The 23,828-nt window shown below is 36.4% G+C and overlaps 1 protein-coding gene across 4 annotated transcripts in view; it reads right to left on the bottom strand.

The window, feature by feature from the left end:
- Nucleotides 1–23,828, bottom strand: part of FOCAD (focadhesin) — a 286,020-nt gene that overhangs the window by 167,854 nt on the left and 94,338 nt on the right. For all 4 annotated transcript variants that reach the window (XM_070480582.1, XM_070480584.1, XM_070480583.1 and 1 more), the window contains one exon: nucleotides 16,568–16,825. In XM_070480582.1, coding sequence (XP_070336683.1) covers nucleotides 16,568–16,825 — 258 coding nt within the window. The remainder of the gene's footprint in view (nucleotides 1–16,567; nucleotides 16,826–23,828) is intronic.

The raw sequence follows: 23,828 nt of genomic DNA, 5'->3' as shown, positions 1-23,828 counted from the left end.
AATCCTCTCCAGTACTCCTGCCGGGAGAATCCCAGGGACAGAGGAGCCTGGCCTGCTGCAGTCCATGGGGTCACAAAGAATCAGACGTGACTGAAGCGACTTGGCACACATACAACCATGAAAAATGTCTAAAGGGATAATAGAGTAACTGTTTGCCCCTTTCTAGGCAAAGAATACCCAAGCCCTGTCTGTCACTCCGGCTTGGTAAACACCTTTATTTCAGTATACTTTGGGTAACAATTATTCATTCTCAAGACTGCTGCCTATGGTAGTCTGTGAACGCCTTATAGGTAACAACTCTGTTCCTATTCTTTTTGAATTTAGCCAAGACCACACATACAGCAAATATTCAGTAAATAAGAGCTGAATTAAACTCAAGACTGACCTAAGGAGGAAGAAAAATTAACATACTGTTTGAAACTGACTACTTTCACCCCAAAAAGATCTGCCTGACATTTCATCACCTTCTTAGTACTTCTCTGAAAAGCCCATTTTAGGAATTATTGTTTTTAACCATTTCAGGTTTCTATTTCACTGCAGAGACTGTGAGGCTATTTTAGCCAAGTAAAACCAATAAGAAGAGTATTCTAAATCCTTGGTACACTTATATCAAAGAAATGAACACTAGGGTTTTTTTTTTTTGTACATGTGTATTATTCAACCCAATAGCTGCTAACCACATGTGGCTAAGGAGCCCTTAAAGGTAGTGAATGTGAATTGAGATGTGCTGAAGGGTAAAATACACACCAGATTTGGAAAGTTTCACACCAAAGATGTATATGAATAAAATATTTCATTTTATGTTGATTATATATTGAAATAATATTTCAGATATATTGAGGTAAATAATATTTTAACTTAATTTCACCTATTTATTTTCACTTTTTAAAAAATGTGGCTACCAGAAAATTTAAACCTGTATATGTGGCTCATATACCTCTATTGAGCATCACTATTCTCTATTTTCTGTATGCATCTAAATGCTGTTTAAAACACACACACACACACACACACACACACACACAGAGAACACTTAAAACTAAAGTTAACGTCACTCTTTTCATGTACTAGGGGAATAAAGAATGACAATAAGTCTCAGATATGCAGGAACATGTCTATCTTGCTAAATAACCTAGCACTGCACCTAGAACATAAGGTAGCAGATAAATAATTGTAAAATAAAGAAGCTATGAAAATCAACCACAACTTTAATCACATATAACTTCTGTTGAGCACTGATTATAAATCAGGTATTATATAGTGGATTATCTCATTTAACCCACCTGAAGACGTAAATGAAGTAGGTTCTTCTATTATTCTCATTTTAGAGATTAGAGAACACAAGTATATTCAGGTTTATAATGAATCTCCAATATTATAAGAAACAAAACAATACAAGAGGTTCAATAAAACTTTAAGGAATAAATATTTATTGAGTGCTTTCTATCACATGATTCTAGGAGTTATGACATTAAGAGAAATACAGGTTTAATTCAGTCAAAATATAAATGGTTATAGGCTAGAAATCTCACTATGATTACCAATATCCTACATCAAAATATTAATAAGCCTGAATAATAGCTAATTATCTGGTAACACAAAATTCTTACAAATTCAGACAATCCCTTGAAATTCACTGTAAAACACAGAATTTATATGGCACTTCACAATGTTCTTTCATAACTCATAACTATTATAACACTTCTGAGAGGCAGCTATTGTTAGAGATTGGATGGGATCTTACAAATACTTAGATTCGTTATCTGATCCATTATCAGGTTTTAATTCATGTTCTTTGGCTTGCCTTATGACTACTGTCCAGGAATTTTCTGGTAGGGTGACAGGGAGTTTTAGACAAGTCACCTACAAAATTAATTCTGGATTCCAGATTCCTATCATCTTCAGAAATAATGGCTTTGGGCTGAGCAAGGCAAGAAGACAATGTTAATTAAAAACTTTCTATGGGCTTAAAGAGGCCAGTACCAACAAATTTATCACTTTGTTGTGGGGGGGGAAGCATTCAAATTTAAAAGAGACTTCATATAGAATAATTTAACTAGCATCGATCAAAACATTCATCCTTACTGAGCTCCTTTTTGAAAATGTACTTATTAGGGCAGAAATCTTGATCCACCTTGAAAAAATAAGCAATATTCAACGCCCACTAAATGGTCAACTAATTTTTAATGGTTGAATGGCATGGCAAAAATGGTTCAGGTACTTGTAAATGTTAAATGTCTGGGTATGTCTACACTGGCTTTTGAACAGTTTCAAAGAGCAGACATGAGGATTCATTAGCTCTTAGCACATATGAACCTGCTCCAAAGGCAGCCATGAGAGTTGCCTAGCAACAGTGCATTTTGCATCTCTCATCATCCCCCAAGATGCTGCAGCAGCAGCAGCAGCTAGGTCAAGCCTCTCATTAGCAACCTGAAAAAGCATTTCTATCTCCCATTTTACAAAATTATTTTTATTTTCAGGTAAAGCTTGTGTATCTATGTATTATTCTTACTGACAATGTAGTCTCTTCCCTCTATTCCTTTTTACCAACCCCCATTTCAACAGACATGTTTTAATGAACCCAACAAAATATCTGCAACAAAAGCAGGCACTGAAAAATCCAACAGATTTATATGCCTATTCACAGACTCTAACAGTTCCTTATCTTTGGGGCAATAAACGAAGCTTCAGAAGAAGAAAAGATGACACTGCAGTCAAATAACGGGAAGAAAAAAGTCAGTTCTTTGACTTCAAAATTAACAAAAACTCTACCCAAATTATTTGCAAAGCTATTGATAGTTAGTCTTATTTCTTTCTCATCCTCACAAAAACTATTCACAACCATATAGCAAAACAGCAAAAAGGCAGAAGATTCCAGAGTGGTACTAAACTATAACAAATGGATTGACAGATTATAATGAATGCAATCTATTGGAAAGGTACTCTGGTTCCCAATTTAATAACTGTGTTATAAAGCTTCACCTCAGATCAATAGCTATTCATTCACTTCTAAAAATATTTCCTAAAATTACTGCTCAGTATGGTTGCCACACAGAGCTAAAATATAGACTCTCATAATCTGTTTTGTATACAAAGACTTTTAAAAAGATAAACAAAATAACCCCATAGACTTTTTCATTTTATGTATTTTAAAGTGTTTAATCCAGATTTTGACATAAACCACATACATCCTAGTCTCTGAGCTTGTATGCTATCATTATTTTCCCTATGGAAAATATTACAGAATGTGCATGACATGTTACAAAAGATAAAGTGTGGGACTAATAGATTAAGAATGGTGTAATAAGGAACATTTAAAAGCAACTGTCATCACACCAAATCAAAATAAGTGAATTTTTAAAGTGATCTGAAAGGAACAATGTGATTTTTACCCCCTGAGGCCCCTCCACCTCCCCCCCAACCTTTTTTTTTTTCTACAAACACCAAAAAATGAATCTTTAGGAGGATCTCCCAGAAGGGTGTCGTTTACCACTAAAATATTTCATTCCAGCAGTTGAAAGACCATAAAAGGGTGAATGTCCTCCAGAGTCTCTAATAACAGTAATAGATCTTGTGTTACTATTCACAAGTGACCTCTCAGTCAGGCGATTTAATTTTTCCCCCTGCAGCATGGTTGGTTTCCCACACAGTGTAATAACAGTTTTTGCACAACAAGACAATTCATCTGATTAGAAGGACTATATTAAGTCTTTCATGAACAGCATGTGTCATTACAGCTTCAGCTAGGGTTTGATTTAAGATGACCTAATATATACATGCATGATTCTTCATTTTTCTACTATTTTAAAAAAGATTCCTGACTTTCTTCAGCAATCTTGCAGACCATCACCTGAACCCTTCTCCGGTTTCAAAAACTAATTAAGAACTCATCAAATTGCTCAGTGAGCACTTTAAGTCAGGTACTAAGAATTCACCAGGAAACAGAAATGTGTATAAGGCTTCTCCTTTCTACGTGGACCAAATGAAATTCTACTAATATCTCAAAAAACAAAACAAAACAAAAAAACATGAAAAGGGACAGAATGAGCATAACTGGTTATTGCAATTACTTTTATGTTTCACAACATTTCAACAATGCACTGTTAATTATAAAGACAATATGGCATTACCAAGAAAAGCTTCAGATAAAGTGAATTTTGAGACTCCATTGTAAACCTCAGCAAAGCACAAAAAATTTAAAATCGGAAACCACAGGAAAAGGTGTGAAACGAAACAACCATCTGGCAATCTCTACAATAATAAATGGTCCAGCATCATTCAATGACCACAGAAGCCTAAACCTAAGAATGTCCACACATTTCTTACTGCCTTGCTGATGAGATTGGGAAGCTTAAATCCAGAATCCCTGCAGCAAAGGGCTATAGTGACAGTTGGAGGAATTCTTAGGAGTTCCCTTAACTTCACTACCTTTAATTGAGGCTAATATTCTTGGCCTCCCGCTCCCATCTCTGAATCTGGGCAGCCTCCTCTGAGGAGCAAGTAGCATCAGCACTCCTTTGCTACAAGGCTAGGAGTGTCATTACACCTCCCCTGCTCAGAAAGATTCTCCTACTGCTCTATGGCAAGCAGCCCAAACCTGTAAGATTAAGTTCTGTTTAGACATTTGATGCAGGTGAGATGCTCTCTTCCGGTTTGATTGTTCCACTCCACCTAGGAATTCTGCTTCTTTGAGCAGAGGTCTGTATGTCCCATGAGTGCTAAGTTGCTTCAGTCGTGTCCGATTCTTTGCCACTCTATGAACTGTAGCCTATCAGGCTCTTATATTCATGGGATTCTCCAGGCAAGAATACTGGAGTGGATTGTCATGCCCTCCTCCAAGGGATCTTCCCAACCCAGGGATCGAACCTGCGTCTGCTGTGGCTTCTGAATTGCAGGTGAATTCTTTTACCACTAAACCACCAGGGAAGTCCATATGCCCCTCAAGCAAACTCTAAAATGAGCTGAGACAATTCCACTATACTTCCCTTGCCCCTGCTGCCCACATTTTTATCCATAGGAAACACTAACATATCTTTTGCTTTGAATAAATTCTAGGCACACAAGTCGATTCCTGCACGTGGTACTCTTTCTTTTGTCTTCATTATCACAGCAGCCAGCCAGCCCAGCATTTCCCATTAGATTTGGGTTGGGGGGTAATCATCAACTCATTGCCTATGTCTGCCCACCCCAGCTGCAAGGGGTCCACATCAAGCTGGACGGGGGTATGGAGTTTCATTGCAATCTCTGTCACCAGGCTTGAAATAAGGGGCTGGCCCTTGTAGGACTCAGCAGACTCCAGCAGCTTTCACGAAGAATCCTCCCCCTCATCTTCACCTAACCTTTCACTTCCTAACTTCTAGACCCTTGATATGAGTAACAGGTTAAAAATTGTAATAGTACTCCAGCCTTGAGGTTTATTCCTACTACTCTTCAAATTCTAGATGGTATTCTGTATTAAAACTCATTTTGGTATCTTAAGGTTCCTACTGAAAATTCTAACATTCTGTTATATAACTTTATCTCCTCTATGTCTCATTATCTCAATACTTTAGATAAATACTCATCTTTGGCTTGACTGCAAGGCTCTTCAGGATCTTCTTTCCAAATAACTGTCCAGTATCCACTCCAGGATCAATTTTCCTCACCCTGTATGTCCTAGTTTAATATGGTACAGTTAATACTTGCAGTCTTGTTATCCCACTGTCGCCTGCCACAGATCTGTATCCTTGCATGTGCTCTCCCCTCCTGCTAGAATGCCTTTCCAGTCCCCTACATCAGGAAAACCCGTGGACCTCTTCCTATATGTTCCAGAGACATTTATATACCTATACAATGGCAATCACCACCTTGTACTAAAAAGTTATTTTTAATACCTCTGGCAACAGACTAGGATCTATGATTCCTGGAAACAAAGACCGTGTCCTTTCATCTTAGTATCACCTGAACTGCCATGTGGAGTGTATGTAATATATACATGTTGAATGATTAAATCAATGGCTTGAAAATGCTTGATAAATAAAATGGGACCTAATAAAAGCAAGATATCTACAGTATTTCAAGCTAAATGATAATTCCATGATAATTCCACTTAATGCAGATCAAGTTGCACCATTAAAGCTTGAATACAATTTGACAACTAAATACACATAAGTACCATAAAATGCCACCAGTATAATTATCACTAATAACTCAGACTACTAGAAACAATGAAGGTAGACAAGACTGGATTAGAGAAAAATGTTAAGGAAATAAAATTCGATTACTGTCACGTATATACTCTAACAAACTAATTAACCAAGTGTTGCCAAGTACCAGTCCCTGCTGATGGGTCTTAATGAATAGCTAATTTGATCATTTTAAACTGGCACATTCATTGTACTAATGCAAATGAGCAAGCTCAAACTGCTAAAAACAATAGCATCAACATCAGCTTATGTTAACTCAGTCTATATAAAATTACCCTGAACACTAAATTAATAGGATTTCATTTAATAAGATTTTACTGTAATCTAACCTAAACCCTGTCCCTGGACTCCACAATGTTTCCTCAATTAGTCTGGAAAACACAGGAAAATATTGGAAAAGAGTTTATTGTTTCTAGGATGGTGGGCACATACATCCTATACATTTGTGTATTAATTCAATGAGGCAACAAAACAAATGTCAAACCCCAGCAACTGTGTAAGGTTACTAGGAGGCAAAACAAGGGAGGCACAGGTTCTCTTGAGGAATTCCTTTTATGAATTCCAAATCTAATTGTGATTCACTGAAAATTTCCTTTGACAATAACTATAAGACATTTCAGGATGGTTAATTTGTCCTTATTTATCTTTAATGCTGTTTGTGATATGACAAATTCAGGTTACATTTTTTTTTTTTGTATGTTGGTTTTCTTTAGATCGAGAAAAGAAATACACAAATCCTCTTAAATGCAGATGTCATCCACTACCACAACAATGTTCATAAACTAGAATGGCAAGACACGTGGTCTCCAAAAGTCCAATCAATACACCAGAAGCCTGACATGTAGAAATGATCCCACTTCTTAACTCTCTGCCTGGCTCCACTGAATGTGTAACCACATCTAATCCATTTGAAGTAAACTGACTTTAGAATGCCCAATTTCAGTATATCAACTACTCTAAAAACCTGCCAAGATGTCCAATGTATTATCTATTATGAAAAGCTCAAAACTGTCACCAGTAGGGTAAAACCCCAGTATGCTGAAATGACAAAGGAATAGGGTTAAGTCTCAAGACTTCCAGTGATGGAGCTCACATAGTTGTTTAACTTTAGTAATTTTGAAGTAAACCTTTCCCACTAAACCCAGCAAGTCATGGCCCATCATCCCAATTACAGTTATCAGAGAGTAGCCATAATTGTGATGAAGTATCAATCACTTTCTTTTACTTCCCAACAAGAAAATTAAATCTAAAGTAGAAAGGTACTGTTAATGAACCTATGGTTCGCCACATAAAAAACTCCAGTACCTCCAAAAATTTATTTATTCCCACCTTTTGCCCAACAGTAGCACTCAAAAAGGATCACATAAGTGTCATATATAAAAAGTAGCACTTCATTTGTAATAGAAACGGGCATTAAGACTCTACAAGTTAATTTCAAAGATGTTTGTTTAACTTGGACTTGTTCAGCAACAGCTCATGAATCACCTATTCCAGGTATCCTATTATGACTTAGCCACTGCTTTCTGGGTCTTTACAACACTGTGGGCTTCTCTGCATCATAGCACGTATCAGAAAATATTCTAACTGTATACTGTCCATCTTCCCTATGTACTGTGAATCCACCAATAATTATCTTTGTATCCCAAGTTCCAATTAAACTGTGTGCCCCAAAGAGGTTCTTCATGACTACTTACTAAATGATTCTTTAATGCCCCTTCAAGCTGTTAACTGAACAGCATATCTTATTAAACCTTTTAAATACTTCAAACTTAAAAGCTAAGGTGTGATTTGTCACAACATTTTGTAAATGTTAGTTTTCAAAATAAAGGGAATACAACAATGTACATTTTTGTTCACTAAAAGGTCATTTCTCCAAAGAAGTCATACAGATGGCCAGTAGGCACGTGAAGGTCTGACTACGGAAAGGCTGAAGAATAAATGGTAGGAGATGCCTACTGGCAGCTTCACCCTGAGGTATCTGGCCACGATACAAGTAGGCAGGGGGCCAATACCTTCTTCTTCCTTCCCTGCCCTCTGACTAAATAAGAAAAAATATATTCTGGCAGTGGTGGGCTTCGTGTATTTTCCCTTTTAGAAGAATTCCACATGCCTGTTATGAAATTCAAAGTTACCACAAAATCTGTTAACCTTTGAGTCTTTTGCCAACACCAGAAGCCCATTCCAAGCAGGTTTAAAGCAGAATACAAAGCTACTGCTAACTAACAGTCAACTCGGAGCAGATAGACTCCGCTGTTACAAATGCAGTTCTAGGCCCCATGCTCATCAAATTCCACCCGCATCCTTTCTGTTACTCACTGTTCAGTGACACAACAAGACAAATGGCTTTTGTTTCAGTCTATTAGTAAGCCAGTGAGTGTCACAGTGATATAGGGTTAAACTGAAAAATCACAACAATTCTATCAGTGAGAATTTTAAGCAATTCATACTCTGCAGTCTTCTTAGAAGAAACTCAGCCTATTGTGAGCACTCAGGAACTCAAGAAAGGTAAGAAATTGACCCAGGACTGCTTTCCTGAGTATAAACTCTAGGCTTCATGCAAAAAAACTGAAAAAAACATTTTAAAAACAGTTAAAAACACTTCATTCTATAGATATCTATGTGGGGTTTATAAAGAATAAATAAACATATTGCCACAGGATGGAGTAGATACTTGACCCTGTATTTTCGTCTGTGTTTCTCTTTGTCTAATTGTTTCATGCTGACAGGCTCATCCCAATTTTGCTCTAGGCATAATCGATACTAAGGCTACAAGGGAATAGTAGTACAGCATTTCTTATCTGGAAAGCTCTTTATTAAAAGTACTGCACACTCTGGCTTCTTTTCGCTGGTGTGAAGAACACAGGAAGCGGGCTGACTTCAGGGGGGCAGCAATTCACAGAACTCAGTAACAATAGAACAGAATGCAACGTGTCCAAAGACTCTTTGTGCAAGTTCCTTTATAGAATATATTTTCTCCTTTTCTCACAGCAGTAACTTACAGACCATTAAATTTCACACATTTCCTATTCATTTTCCACGTTAAAATATGGCTAATGACCCAGAGTAGAACCATCACCGGATTCTGCCCTGAAAGTCAACTTTTTACTGTTTGATAATCTATGACTTCTATAAGACCAGCATGTCCTGGGCCATGAACCTGCCTTCATAAGTGATTTAAATGGCTCAAACATGTGTACACTGTCAAAACAACAACAAAAAAAGCCCTGAAAACATTACAAAGGATAAATTAAAATTATCAAAGTTTGCAATTGTTTCATTAAGACCTTTAGCTAGACTTGACAATCAAAAGGTAAAAAGAAAGCAAAAGTCCTCAGAGTTGTAAATGCAAGCAAAACCAAAATAAGAAAGAAACAAACCAAAAAAACACAACTCTATCCCCACTTACAAACAAGAGAAAAGCATGCAAGTGCCAACGGTTTGAAAGAGGCATTGGGTTTCACAAAAAATTTGTTAAGTTCCTCAGTGAAGGAAGCTAAGGAGATTTTTGGTTCTCTAAAGCCAAAGTTTATAAATTTTTCTTCTTTGGCATATTTCATTTTATAAACAAGTTAAAAAGAAATCATTATGCCTTACATGTAGCAGTTAGAGTTCTTCCACTGAAGGTGAAAAACTAAGCTACCATATGATTTTACTTTAAACCATCTCAGCCTATATAAAAGTTATTCATTTTCATGATTAATGTTCCATTCAGATGTCTAAGTATTTAGTCTTGCCATAAATGCTTAACAATATAAGTAGAAACATAGAAAGAAAACACATTTTCATAAGTTTTAAAACCACTAACAAGCAGCCTGGATTCCAAAAGAGAATATAATCTGCTGTCTTTACATCTATTTATTAAGACAGACTATTGAGTATCTAATAACCTATAAGGCTTTTGTTGAATCACACATCTATGTAAAAAGTAGCTTCTTCCAACACTCCTATTATTCTTTAAGATATAATGCTTCTGGGTAAAGAAATCTTGGTTGGGTGCATGAGACAAGTGCTCGGGCCTGGTGCACTGGGAAGACCCAGAGGGATCGGGTGGAGAGGGAGGTGGGAGGGGGGACTGGGATGGGGAGTACATGTAAATCCATGGCTAATTCATATCAATGTATAACAAAAACTACTGTAATGATGTAAAGTAATTAGCCTCCAACTAATAAAAATTTAAAAAAAAAAAAAAAAAAGAATTAAGAAGGAAAAAATAATATGAAAAACTCAAAAAAAAAAAAAAAAAAAAGAAATCTCAATTCCAATAGTTACAGGGAAGCTGTATTGTCCTGTATAGTCAGTAATATGGCTAATGTAATAATTATTATTTGTATTTCATATATTACATCATTACATAATAATTATAACAAATATTATACTAATTAGCCAATGATACAGTTAATATAATTTAACTAAGATAATAGATATTAGAGAATGTTTTAAGAGGTGAGCAATATTCCTTTCTTCTCAAGGGGCCAGAGAAATAATGTGAGGAATTGGGGGTGAGGGTGAATCCCAGGAAGACACAGAGAGAAGTTTATTTGAAGCTGCCAGAAGGAATATGGATGGGTATTCCTGGAAATCAAGGTCAGAGTTGGCAAAGAACTTAACATAAAATTCAAAATGGGAAGGAGATTAGGAAGAAAGGAAGAAAAGGTATGAAACCCCTCCCACCTCTCTCCCCACCCTATCCCTCTGGGTTGTCCCAGAGCGCCAGCTTTGGGAGCCTAGCTTCAAGCATCAAACTTGCACTGGCCATCTGTTTTACATATGGTAATGTACATGTTTCAATGCTATTCTCTCAAATCATCCCACCCTCCGTCAAGTATGATTAAGAGGCACACAGTACAGATCACTGGTCAGAACAGCCATCATCAAAAAATCTACAAAGAAATAAATGTGGGAGAGGGTGTGGAGAAAAGGAAGCCTCCCATCATTTGGTGAAAATGTAAACTGGTACAGCTCCTTACAAAACTAAAAGTAGAGCTACCATATGATCCAGTAATCCCACTAGTGGGCATATACCCTGAGAAAACCACAATTCAAAAAAGACACATTATCCCAATGTTCACTGCAGCATTATTTATAATAGTCAGGACATGAAGCTAGTGGAAAGCTGCTATATAACCCAGGGAGCCCAACTTGGCACCCTGTGACAACCTAGAGGGGCAGGGTGGGATGGGGTGGGGCTTGGAGGGAGGCTCAAGAGGGAGGGCATATAGTCATGACTGATTCACGATGTTGCATGGCAGAAACCAACATAACACTGTAAAGTAATTATACTCTAAAAAAATTATGATCAACACACTTATTGAAACAATCTATAATAAGACAAGCAATAAAAAAAGGTGCTATTATCAATTCCATTTGGGACTGGACTGGAGTCCTAGTCAATGTAGTTAAAAAAATAAAATAAAAAATTTTTTAAAGATACATGCACCCTAATGTTCACTGCCGCACCATTTACAATATAGAGGACATAGGAGTGACGTTAACATCCATCAGCAGAGGAATGGATAAAGAAGTTGTGGTGCATATATACAATGGAATATTAGTCAGCTGCAAAAAAAAAGAATGACATACTTCATTTGCAGCAACATGTATGGACCTAGAGATTGTCATATTGAGTGAAGCAAGTCAGAAAGAGAAACAAAACTATCACAAGATACTGCTTATATGTGAAATTTTTTTTAAAAAGGGATACAAATGAACTCATCTACAAAACAGAAATAGAGTTACAGATGTAGAAAATAAACTTATGTTTACTGGGGGTAAGGGTGCTGTGCTTAGTCGCTCAGTTGTGTCCAACTCCTTGTGACCCCATGGACTGTAGCCCACCAGGCACCTCAATCCATGGGGATTCTCCAGGCAAGAATACTGGAGTGGGTTGCCATGCCCTCCTCCAGGGAACCTTCCCAACCCAGGGATCAAACCCAGATCTCTTGCATTGCAGGCAGATTCTTTACCATCTAAGCCACCAGGGCCTGTAGAAGTAGGATGACAAATTGGAAGACTGGAATTGGCTTATACACATTACTACACATAAAGTAAATAACTAATAATAATAATAAGGACCTACTGTATAGCACAGGGAACTCTACTGAATACTCCCTAATGGCCTATAAGGGGAAAAAACCTAAAATAGAGTGGCTATATATATAACAGATTCATTTTGCTATACACTGAAACACAATATTGTAAATCAACTATACTCCAATAAAATTTTTTAAAAGTACTATAAAATTAAAGTTAATAAAATGTCCCCATTAGGCCTAGGGTCCACATTATCTCTTGATTAGAGATTGTGTTTATATTCACACCATTGATTTCAAACTAGATATAACCAGATCTGGACAAATTGCAGAGGTAGGAAATAGTGCTCTGAAGAAGAAAGAATAAGGCCAACTGGACATTACTGTTTATGAGCCATGAAGCCATATGCTTTGATTGTCATTCAGGCATCTCTTAGGGCAGACTGAATGATTTACATCAAATTGTGGTGAAACAAAATTACTCACAGTACCAGAAAGGCAGGAACTGTTACAGAAACATAACCAAAAAGCACATGAATCTATCAACTGCAATTTCCAGAAAAAACACTAATTTAGGAATTAGATGGCATCCCCATATATTATAAGCACAGACTATGATATGAAAATCTTCCTCTAAACTAAATCAATGTGTTTAAAACTTTCAAGACCACCATGGGAATTCACACAGAATGCTTATTCTTGGATCTCTCCCCAGAACACTCTAGATATTCCCTCCAAGAATATAAAAGGCACTTAATTTTTACTGAGCACCACCTGGCCTGAGCTTATATCTTCTGCAAATTAAGTGTCATGATGTCTGGGTAAGAGAACTATATGGATTATTAGTAACTGCTGACAGCATTTCTAGATATGGGGGAAAAACATGTCTTACTCTTTTTTTTCAAGTGTCGATTTATTGCTGTGGCCTTGAGTAACTATCTAGTTATTTTAACACCATCATCTGTGTCCAGTTAACTAAAATGGTACTCAAAAGGCCAAGTTTCCTTCAGACTATCTAGCTCCATTAGACCATCATGGCCCTAAATGTATTAAACCCAATGGAAAATGCATGCCACAGGGGAACCAGGTGAGGAGGGATGGAGGACGAAAACTCAGTGGGGAAGGGGATCCATCAATGTGCATGATAAGAATAATAATCACTCTTTTATAGATGACCAGTGCAAGTTCTTCGCATGAAACAGGGGACTCAAAGCCCGTGCTCTAAGACAATCCAGAGAGATGGGGTGGGGAAGGATGTGGGAGGGGTTTCAGGATGGGGGGGGACACATGTGCATCTGTGGCTGATTCATGTTGATGTATGGTAAAAACCATCACAATATTGTAAAGTAATTATCCTCCAATTAAAATGAATAAATTAATTTAAAAATAAAAATCATTAGGTGACTACTAATTAATAGGGAGCTATGAGAATCAGGCTTATAGAATGTGAATGCACTGATCAATCTTAACATTACCAAAAGTGAGATGATCTAGATATGATATTAAATGAACACTTGATTTTCAACAAAGATGTCAAGGTAACTCAATGGAAAAAAGATAGTCTTTTCAACAAACGCTGCTGAAATCATTGAATACATGTATAAAACAAATAACTTTTTGGACTGATTCAAATAGAAATGTTCTATTTGATTATGGTGATTATGGTGGTGATTATGTGATTGTGTATAACTGTCAGAACTCACTAAACTGTAATCTTAAAAAGAGTGAATTTAATATATGTAAATTTTTCCTTAATAAATCTAAGTTTAAAAAATTACACTTTTAAAAAGGTATATTTTCTCATCATTATTAACTCTAAAATTATTAGTTGATATTGATAACTTACAGTACTAAGTACTATCAAAAATAATTTCTATTAGTCCCTTATAATAAATAATAACCATTATTCCAAACATACTTCAAACCTGGCATATCTCTTCCAAATTTTTCAAAGAATTTCTTTCACAAGATTTTACAGTAGGATTCCTACAATAAATTATGGTGTTAACACAAACACAATATTAGATAAGCATACTGCATGCCAGTAAACTCTACATAGAGATTTTCCTTTCTCTAGGGGAGCTACTGACCAAGAGATCAAATCCAGGTCTCCTGCATTGCAGGCAGATTCTTTTCCATCTGAGTCACCAAGAAAGCCCACATAGAGGTAGAAGATAGCTTTTAAATTCCTATTTTACCTACCTACTAACTTAGCGTCCGCTTACTAGTAGGCTAAGACTTTTCTTTAGTGTTTATCTACTCCCCCATGAATTTGAGCCAGTGATTGCTAAAATACAACACTATCTTTTTATAAAGTAAGAAAAGTCAAACACGCATGAAATAAGAATACACGTCATGTAGTCATGTTGACTTGATGAAAGAGAAAATACTCCTCCAATAAGAGATCATGACCCTGACTCATCTATTTCAATCTACTTGAAGCAGTTATTCACAATTAGAGAACTTGCTTTTTCTTTTTCATTCTCTTTTTGTGTGTGGGGGAGGTTGTTTTTTTAATTGAAAGATAATTGCTTTACAGTATTTGTGGTTTTCTGTCACACATCAACAAGAATCAGCCTTAGGTACACCCATGCTTTTTCAAAATACTCATTCTTATCCTTTTGGCTGCTTTTCCTTCTATTTAAAGGCCAGAGAAATGATATGATGTGGTTACTTCATAATGAAAAGTGAAGAAAAGAACACTATCTCCCACTTCTAGTCTTTTATCCTTTTCAAAAGACTTTAACTCCACTTGTAAGTTCTTATTAATTAATTATATCACCTTTGCTGCTGCATGAATTTGGGTAACTATATTTAAACATTTTACCTTACCATTCACCTTAACAAGCAAAATTACACTGTTTTTCTCATTTCTTTCAAAACTTCTAAGAAATTATCAACAGAAGCATTACATATTTAATTTATATTAATAGCACTGCTTCTTAAAGGACATTTATTGAATAAATAAATGAACCTGGATGGTCACTCCAGTGCTTCCAAACCGTTCCCATTTCATGGCACACATGAAAAATGTTTATAAGAATACTGGATCACACTAGAATTTCAAAGACTAAATGTATTGCCTAAGTATCAATACACATATTGATATAACATATGTTTTATACCAGTGGCAAACATAGGTCAGGTAACCTACTGAATGACTTCCTCAGATTATCTCCAGGCATTATTTGTGCATTTACTATTCTAAAGAGATTACCCAACAAGGTGTCAACAGTGAAAAAAACCATCCAGTAGAATCAGGATTGTTACAGAAGGTGAAGGGAGAGAGAAAGTAGGAAGCAGGCTGAAATGACCCACATTACTCATACACCATAAGACAAAGGTACTTTGAGTACATTATAGATCCACTTGCAGAATCAGACCAGAAAAGGTCTAGTCAGAGGGAAACTTCTGTTACATATCAGCAGTTATTTACTTGACAAAAGGGAATTAGCGCGACAAGTTGGGGACAAAAAAGAATTCCCAATACACCAATTTCACATCTTAAAGAAACACACTTATCCCACCTTTACCATCAAATTGTGTTCCAAAAGGAACATATAACTTTCCTTAAAGAGATGGACTTTTTCCATACCATGCTTAAAAAGGAACATAAGTACAGGCACTGAGATAAAGAATATGATAAAAACACCATACCTCCTTGGTTATGAAATCCTTCCCTTCACAGGAAATACATTTTAGACACCCTACCCAACAGAAAAAAATTACAGATGCCTATGCTAAATATATGGTTCATTAAAGGGGGAGGAAGGACTTTATTAATAATGTCTGACATCTTTATTATACTCCAAGAACTGTACGGATAGAAAAAATGACTCTGTCTACACATCCCAGCATGTTGATCAGTACTATATATAGCAAGGACCCAGTATTTTTTTTTCTTTTGCTTATTAAATGACTGAATAAAAATAGGATTAAATTCAAAGAAGTTAAAAGAGATTAATGCCTATTAGATAGGCACATTTATTCTGAATTAATTAATTTTTCCACCTTAAAAGATTGATATTAGAACCAAGGGCCATGCATCTTGGAATAGGGTGCAAGAGTTAAGGAAAATGTTAAAAAATTAGCAAATCCATCCATAACAAAAACAGCAGATTAGCATCCTATGTAGATTCTCACTCAAAGTGCTTTCATTAAAGAAAATATTTGCATCATTAAATATACATCAACTCAGAGGAAGGAGGGGAAAAAATTGGAAAAATAAAGATAGCAAAGAAAAAAGAAGCCTGTACTTTAAAACTGATAAAAATTATCCACAAAGAAAGAATAATCTTGGATTCCAATGTCAAGCTTTTCCTTCATTACTGTTCCATTATTTTCTTGCTTTACCTGAGAGGAATCAGCTTGGGCTAATTCTGTAGTGACCTTCAGTATCTGGTGAAGATTTCGCCCCTTATCTTCAACAAGGAGGTAAGCCAGCAGAAGAAAGACATGAGCAGGGATCACTGTGGTTATAGGGAGCAGCGACTCCACAGAAGCCAGCCAGTTACTTGCCGCAGACTCTTCTCTCATCACTTCAAGGATCCTCCAGGCTGTGAATACTGAACCATACATGCTGGTTATGGGGAACGCAAGCTTGTAGGAGAGCTGAAAAATAAACACAAAAAAAGTATGAATAAATGAGATAAACTGTCAGAAATACATTTCTGACATTCATTTATTCTTTATATTTCAAGAAATAGAAGAAATCAATCCTTCCAACAAAATGCATACAAAATTTTCAATTCCTGCCCCAAACCTCTCTGCACATATCTGAGCTAATAGGATTACACAAAAAGAAAAGAGTTGCCAGATGGAAACCCTAGAACAGTTTTATTAAAATTTTCCCTCATGTTTACCATTCACTCCCTGTTGGGGCTTCCCAGGTGGCGCTAGTGGTAAAGAACATGCCTGCCAATGCAGGAAATGCAACAGACACAGGTTCAATTCCTGGGTTGGGAAGACCCCCTGGAGTAGGAAATGACAACCCATTCCAGTGTTCTTGCCTGGAAAATTCCATGGGCAGAAGAGCCTGGTGGGCTACAGTCCATGGGGCTGCAAAGACTTGGACACAACTGAGTGACTGAGTGAGGTAGAGGGAAAAAAGGGGGGGGGGGGGTCAATACACAAAATCCAGAGGCAACAGAATTTGGAAAAAGCCGTTACTAGGTAAGAGATATTTACCGGTTAGAACGAAGATAGAAAAAACAACAACACTGTATTTGCCCAGCCCCAAGCCCCAGTAAGAGGCAACTCGGGGCAGATGGCAGATTTGGACTGAGGACAGTTCATTTTTGTAATAGTATGTTGATAGGAACAGAGCTGGTTCAGCTGGAGTCTGGAAATTCATTAATAGTTTGTGGATAACTCCTGCAAGAAGGAGCAGCCTGACAGCTCTAAATTGAAATGATACCCAAAGAAGACATTATGCTTAAGTCAATCTGACCAATGGCTCCTCATGGAAGTCAAGTGGTACAGTCAGGGTCAGAGACTGGATAGAATTCTGCCAGTGTGAGTGGTGTGCCCAAACAGCCCAGAAGAAGCCACAGACATTAAAGAGGAATTAGATATTGCCTGCTCAAAAATTAATTCATTTAGAGTGTGATGAGACAAATTAGAAATCTCTAGAGTATCACAGTCCTGTTAATAGAGACTCACATGGATAAGGGTAACAACTGAAAGGATGAGAAGTAAAAGTTAAGCCTTATAAAACTTTTTAATAATAGCTTTATTGAGATATATTTCACATATTATTAAATCCAGGCTTTTAAAGTTAATAACTCAGAGGATTTTAGTAATTCATAAAGTTGTATAACCATCATCACCAGCTAATTTTAGAACATTTTTCTTCACCCCAAAAGGAAATTCCATGCCCATTAAAGTGTTAGTCACTCAGTCGGGTCTGACTCTCTGTGACCCCATGGACTGTAGCCACCAGGCTCCTCTGGCCATGGGATTCTCCAGTCAAGAACACTGGAGTGAGTTGCCATTTCCTTCTCCAGTGTCCACTAAAAGTCCTTCTTTATTCCCTCTTATCCCCAAGCCCTGGCAACCATTAATCTTTTATTTTGGTTACTTTATATAATAGGAACCACACAATATGTGGTCTTTAGTAACTAGCTTCTTTTATTTCACATAAAATAAAACTTTTTCAAGGTTCATCCATGTTGTGGCTGACTGGTATCTATCAGTGCTTCGTTTCTTTTCTTTTCTTTTTTTTTTTTTTTTCATTTCTTTTCATTATCAAATAATATCCCACTATATGGATATATATTTTGTTTATCCATTCATCAATTAATGGACATTGGGGTTTTTTTTCCACTTTTTGGCTATGACAAATAATGTTGCTATGAATATTACTGTAAAAGTTTTTGTGAGGACATAGATGTTCAGTTATTTCAAGTATATGCTTAAGAATGAAGATAACTTTTATTTGAAAATAAATGCCACTATAAAAGCATATGAGGAAGCTTTATCTTTTCTGCTATGGAAAGATCTCACACAGGAAAATAAAAGATACATACAGTGTGCCTGAAATGCTGAAATTATTTTAAAGGGAAACATAGGGACTATATATTTGTATTTGCATAAATATGTACAAACACACACATACATTTGGAGTGTGATAAGACAAATCAGAAATCTCTAGAGTATAACTATCCTGTTATTAGAGACTCACATGGACTTGCACACACACACAAAAGTATTTAGACAAACAGAAGAAATTAATAACTACTAATCTTCATCTTCTTCATTTTGAGAGTGTGGAAATTGGATAACCAGAATCAAAGGTGAGAAAGGGACTGCTCACTGAATACCATTTATGATTCTTGAACCATTTTAATGTATTAAAAATACTTTATTTATTATAGTCCTGTCTCACTAAGAATTTTTTCCCCAAGAAAATGAAATTCATTAAAGACTAGAGTCAAGTTCTTTAGTCTAATGACAAACAGCATTGGACTCCAGATTTAAAAGACCAGGACTTTAGCACAGCCATGACAGTTATTAGACAGTTATTAAAAATTGTTATACAATTTCTCTGAGTTTTACTTTCCTCATCTATAAGATGGAAGTAATGCCTATCTCCCTGCCAAAATTATTGAGGTTGATAAAGAAATAGTATGTTCAAAGCACCTAGCACAGTGCCTAAAGTTGCAAAATAGAGGAAAACATTATCTTTGTCATCTTCAGGAGAGAAAAATAAAATTGCTGGATATGATTATAAAAGAAAATAATTGGAAATCACCATGAACCATAAATTGACTAGACAGCAGTAATATTACAGAGTAAACATATTAAAACGAAAAAGTAATCATACTGTGCTTAAAGTATTAGTCCAGGTTTAGGCTCTGTTTTTCGTCTGTTCATCTAAGGTTAGAGTCACAGGAAAAAGGCACAGTGTTGACTAAGAGATCACAGAATGGTCTCTCTGTCCCACTGAGTGACCGCTGCCACAGACGCGATCCCAGGGCAAAGGTGCCACCAAGGGTTTTCTCTCAGCACCAGCCACCAAATCCTGGCCCCGCGGGGTGCAGGTAGGCCCTGAGTTTCAGAGGAGAAAGTAGGTGTTTAAAGATAAAAGATTGGCTTATGTTAAATGAAGTATATCTCAATAAAAAAGAGAAGAAACAATAGAAAAGTAACATTTAAGTGAATATGAAATGGTTGCACAACATCTTCTACATATGTAAAATAGTTGCAAATCTTTGCTTTTAAAAAAACTTTAATAAAAAGGTTTAGGTACACTAAATACTAACAACATCTGCTCATACTTCTTTGTCTAAAGAGGACTGAAAAAGAAATTGTGAATGCAGGTGAACAGTATGGATTTTCATTAACTTAAAAGAATAACAATTATCTATAATGTGAACTAAAACAGGCTTAACAAAAGTGAGGCCAGGATTTGATCAGGAGAGGGAGTGTGGAACAAACCTAGAGACACTTAAAAGTAGCACAGGTCTGTGCAACAAGGGATTTAATTACTCACCAGACCAGAAACAGAAGGCTGGAACAGATAAAGCCTTAAGAGTGTCCTTCTGTTCTATACATCTATGAAGAATCTAATCAAGAGTTAAAAGGCTTGGTAGCGGTTAATTACCACCGAAAGACAAAACACCATTCTCTATATCCATGTTATTAAGAAGACAATGATAGAAGCACAAGATCTAATTCCTATTAACTTCCAATCAAAAGCTTTTAAGAAACCAGTTGACTTCACTTTACTATTGATCTACTGTGTTCCTGTACATCTGAAATACTGTTATTAACTCCCAAGTTCAGGACAAAGATGATAAATTATTGTTAATAAAATCAAAGTGGCAGCAATAGAGTATAGGCAAATCTAAACTATTTGTCAAACAGACAAAACCTAAATCTCAATCCTACATCTACTACCTGTGTAATGAGGGGGAAGTTAATTAACCTCCATAATTTCTATTTCTTCACTTACAAAATGAGTACTGTAAGATTATCACCAAGGAAATGCAAATCAAAACCACAATGAAATAGCACTTCATAACCACGCCTGTGTTAGTTGCTCAGTCATGTCTGACTCTCTGCGACCCCACGGACTCCCTGTCAGGCTTATCACCCCATTAGGCTGCTCTGTCCATGGAAGTCACCAGGCAAGAATACTAGAGTGGGTTGCCATTCCCTTCTCCAGGGGATCTTCCTGACCCAGGGATCAAACCTGGGTCTCCTGCATTGCAGGAAGATTCTTCACCATCTGAGCCACCAAGGAAGCCCTTCACAACCACTAGTATGGTTGTAATAAAATGACGGGCAGTAACAAGTGTTGGCAAGCATATAGAGAAACTGGCACCTTCACACACTGCTAATGGGAATGTAAAATGATACAGTCCCTTTGGAAAAGTCTCACGGCTCCTCAAATGATCAAGTACATGGTTACCATTTGATCTAGCAATTTTACTCCTAGGTTATCTACCCAAGAAAAAATGAAAATCTATGTCCACACAAAAACTTGTACAGGAGTATTCACAACAGCATTATTCACAATAACCAGAATTTTCTTAAAAAAATTAAAACCCAAATGTTCAACAGATGAATGAAAAAATAAAATGAGGTAGCTTCATACAATGGAATATTATTTGGGGGTAGGTTTCTTTTTTGGAATAATAAAAGTATTCTGAAATTGACTGTGGTACTATATACACAACTCTGCAAACATACAAAAAACCCTGAGCTGTTAACTTTAAATGAGTAAAATGCATGTATGTGAATTTTATCTCAATAAATTTATTTTAAAAAATAATCAGACTCCCACTGCATGACCCTTGGCAAGTTATCTTCTCTATATTTCAGTTAACTCTTGGATAAAATTAGACCAATAATAATACCTACTTCAAAGAGTTTGGGATAAAATCAAATGACTTAATACATGGCAAAGCACTTAGAATGGAGCCTGAACATAAGACATGCTTAATAAATAACTCATGAAGCAGGGCTTTGTTGCCCATTTGGCCAGGGCTCAGAGAGCTTCAAGCATTAGTCCAAGGCCACACATGTGGAAATGGCAAAACAAAACTATTTCAAAGTTATTGTGAGAAAAGAGTTGATCCACATAACTTCTTAAATAGAGCACGTGCTCAATAAATCTTAACTTTAGCTATAAATAGGACAACAACAATATATTATAAATTTTGATTTTTTTAAGAGACAAATACTCAAAATACTTTCTGCTTACTATAGACTACTTCAAAGTGACAGTGAATGAAACCTACTTAGCACTGCTTTATTGAAAGGTAATAAAACTCACAGTGCTTTAAGTCTGAACAAAGTACTTTACCCAAAAATACCAATTAATAAATGTATGACAGATCCTACCTCAGTCATACTTTCTCTAAATCTTTCTGTTGACTAAAATAGTTCTCCAAAGATGCATCTTGCCCTACTATATAACTGCAGGAATTTGACTCTTAAGTCTCTTTCTTGCTTTATTTCACTCACCCCTGGCTGCCAGGGGCATGCAAGAGACTCCAGCAGATGGCTTCCTATGGGCCAGCTCTGGCCTGTGGCACCCCACACACCAGCTAGCGGGTCATAGCTACAATCTTCCCACCAAGCTGTGATCTCAGCCTTGAGTGGGGAGATCCATTTGGTTCATTCTTTGGGTGTCCCCTGGCTCAGTCTCAAAAGTAGAAGCTGCTCTCGATATTTATTATGGCAATATTCCTTACAGCCTCATTACTGCTTTCAGTAATTAAACACCTTCTACTAGTTAATAATTTCTGTACTACGTTTCTCTTTATTTAAATTATCAGTGTGGCTTCTCTCTCCTAACTAGACCCTGACTCATACCCCGGTGCTTTCTTCTCCCTACCACCCCCCTGCCCATTTTCTGGGGTAAGGGCAGCAAAATTTTAAGGACTTTAGAGTTGCGACTAGTATTTGATGTTTTTTCACCTAAGAGAACACAAATAGGAGGTTTTAAACATCACCTGTCATAGTCTAATACAAAGGATCCTGTTTTTCTTACACCACAAATAAACAAAAGTTTATTAGATTATGCTAATCTTTTAAAGAGATGAATGGCTGCTTTGATATTTTACTTTTTAATTCTCAGAAACTGAGAGAAGTTAAAATGTGTTTTATTTCATTGTTATCAACACTTCAGAAACAGGCAGGGAATTCCCTGGCAATCCAGTGGTTAGGATTCTACTTTCACAGCTCAGGGTGTGGGTCAATCCCTGGTGAGGGAGCTAAGATTCCACATGCCACACAGCATAGCCAAAAAACAAAGAAAAAAAAAGAAATGGACAGGAAACAGAACTGTATGGTACAGTAATATTTACCCTTGGATTTATTTATCAGAAGAATTATACCTCTGAAGAAACGCTTTAGTTCTAAGCCAAATACTCAAGTCAGAATCACCAATTTAAAAGCAAATAATAAAAATATAAACAATAAAAATCTGTGATTCTAAACAGTCTTTCTGTAATAAAATGATCTCTATTTGTATCAGCGGCATACATTCCTCACTGAACAGAAATTGCTTGACTGTCTACTACGTAGTAAACAATAGGTCAGGTGTGGAGGATGCAAAGACAAATAAATAAGCTAGGGTGTTATCTATTTCTTTGAATATGTGGAAAATATTCAGTTTCACCACTGCTAAAGTGTTTTTAATTCTCCCATCTTTGATCAGCTGAAAAAGATAATGCAGAAACACCTAGGGTGGAAAAAACATCAAAAGTTCAACAATTGTTGCAATTTAAACATTAATGTGCTTAAAAAATAAAGGCAAAGTGTGAAAAAGGCCAGATTCCTTCCCTCAGTGAGCTCACGCCACAGCTGGAGGTACAAATATGTGCCCCTTAAATTAAGACACACAACACAATCTACTAATGCTGAAAGTGTTTGGATGCAAAGGAGAGAGAGTAATAAATTCTGACTCAGGAAGGCTGAAAACACTTGGCTGGGTCTTGAAAATCGAGTAGTTCAGGCAAAGGAGACAAAAGAGCATTATGTGCTAAAGCAAAGATTCAGGAAGAGAACTGGGAGTTTGGGGCAGGTTTAATTTATAGGTATGTTTGGAATATAGGGTCTGGACAGGTGTAGGAGAAAAGCCAACAAGTAAACTGTGGCTTAA

Source organism: Odocoileus virginianus, chromosome 18 (assembly GCF_023699985.2).
Source record: "Odocoileus virginianus isolate 20LAN1187 ecotype Illinois chromosome 18, Ovbor_1.2, whole genome shotgun sequence".
Lineage (NCBI taxonomy): Eukaryota > Metazoa > Chordata > Mammalia > Artiodactyla > Cervidae > Odocoileus > Odocoileus virginianus.
This window is presented reverse-complemented; position numbering and strand designations above follow the sequence as displayed.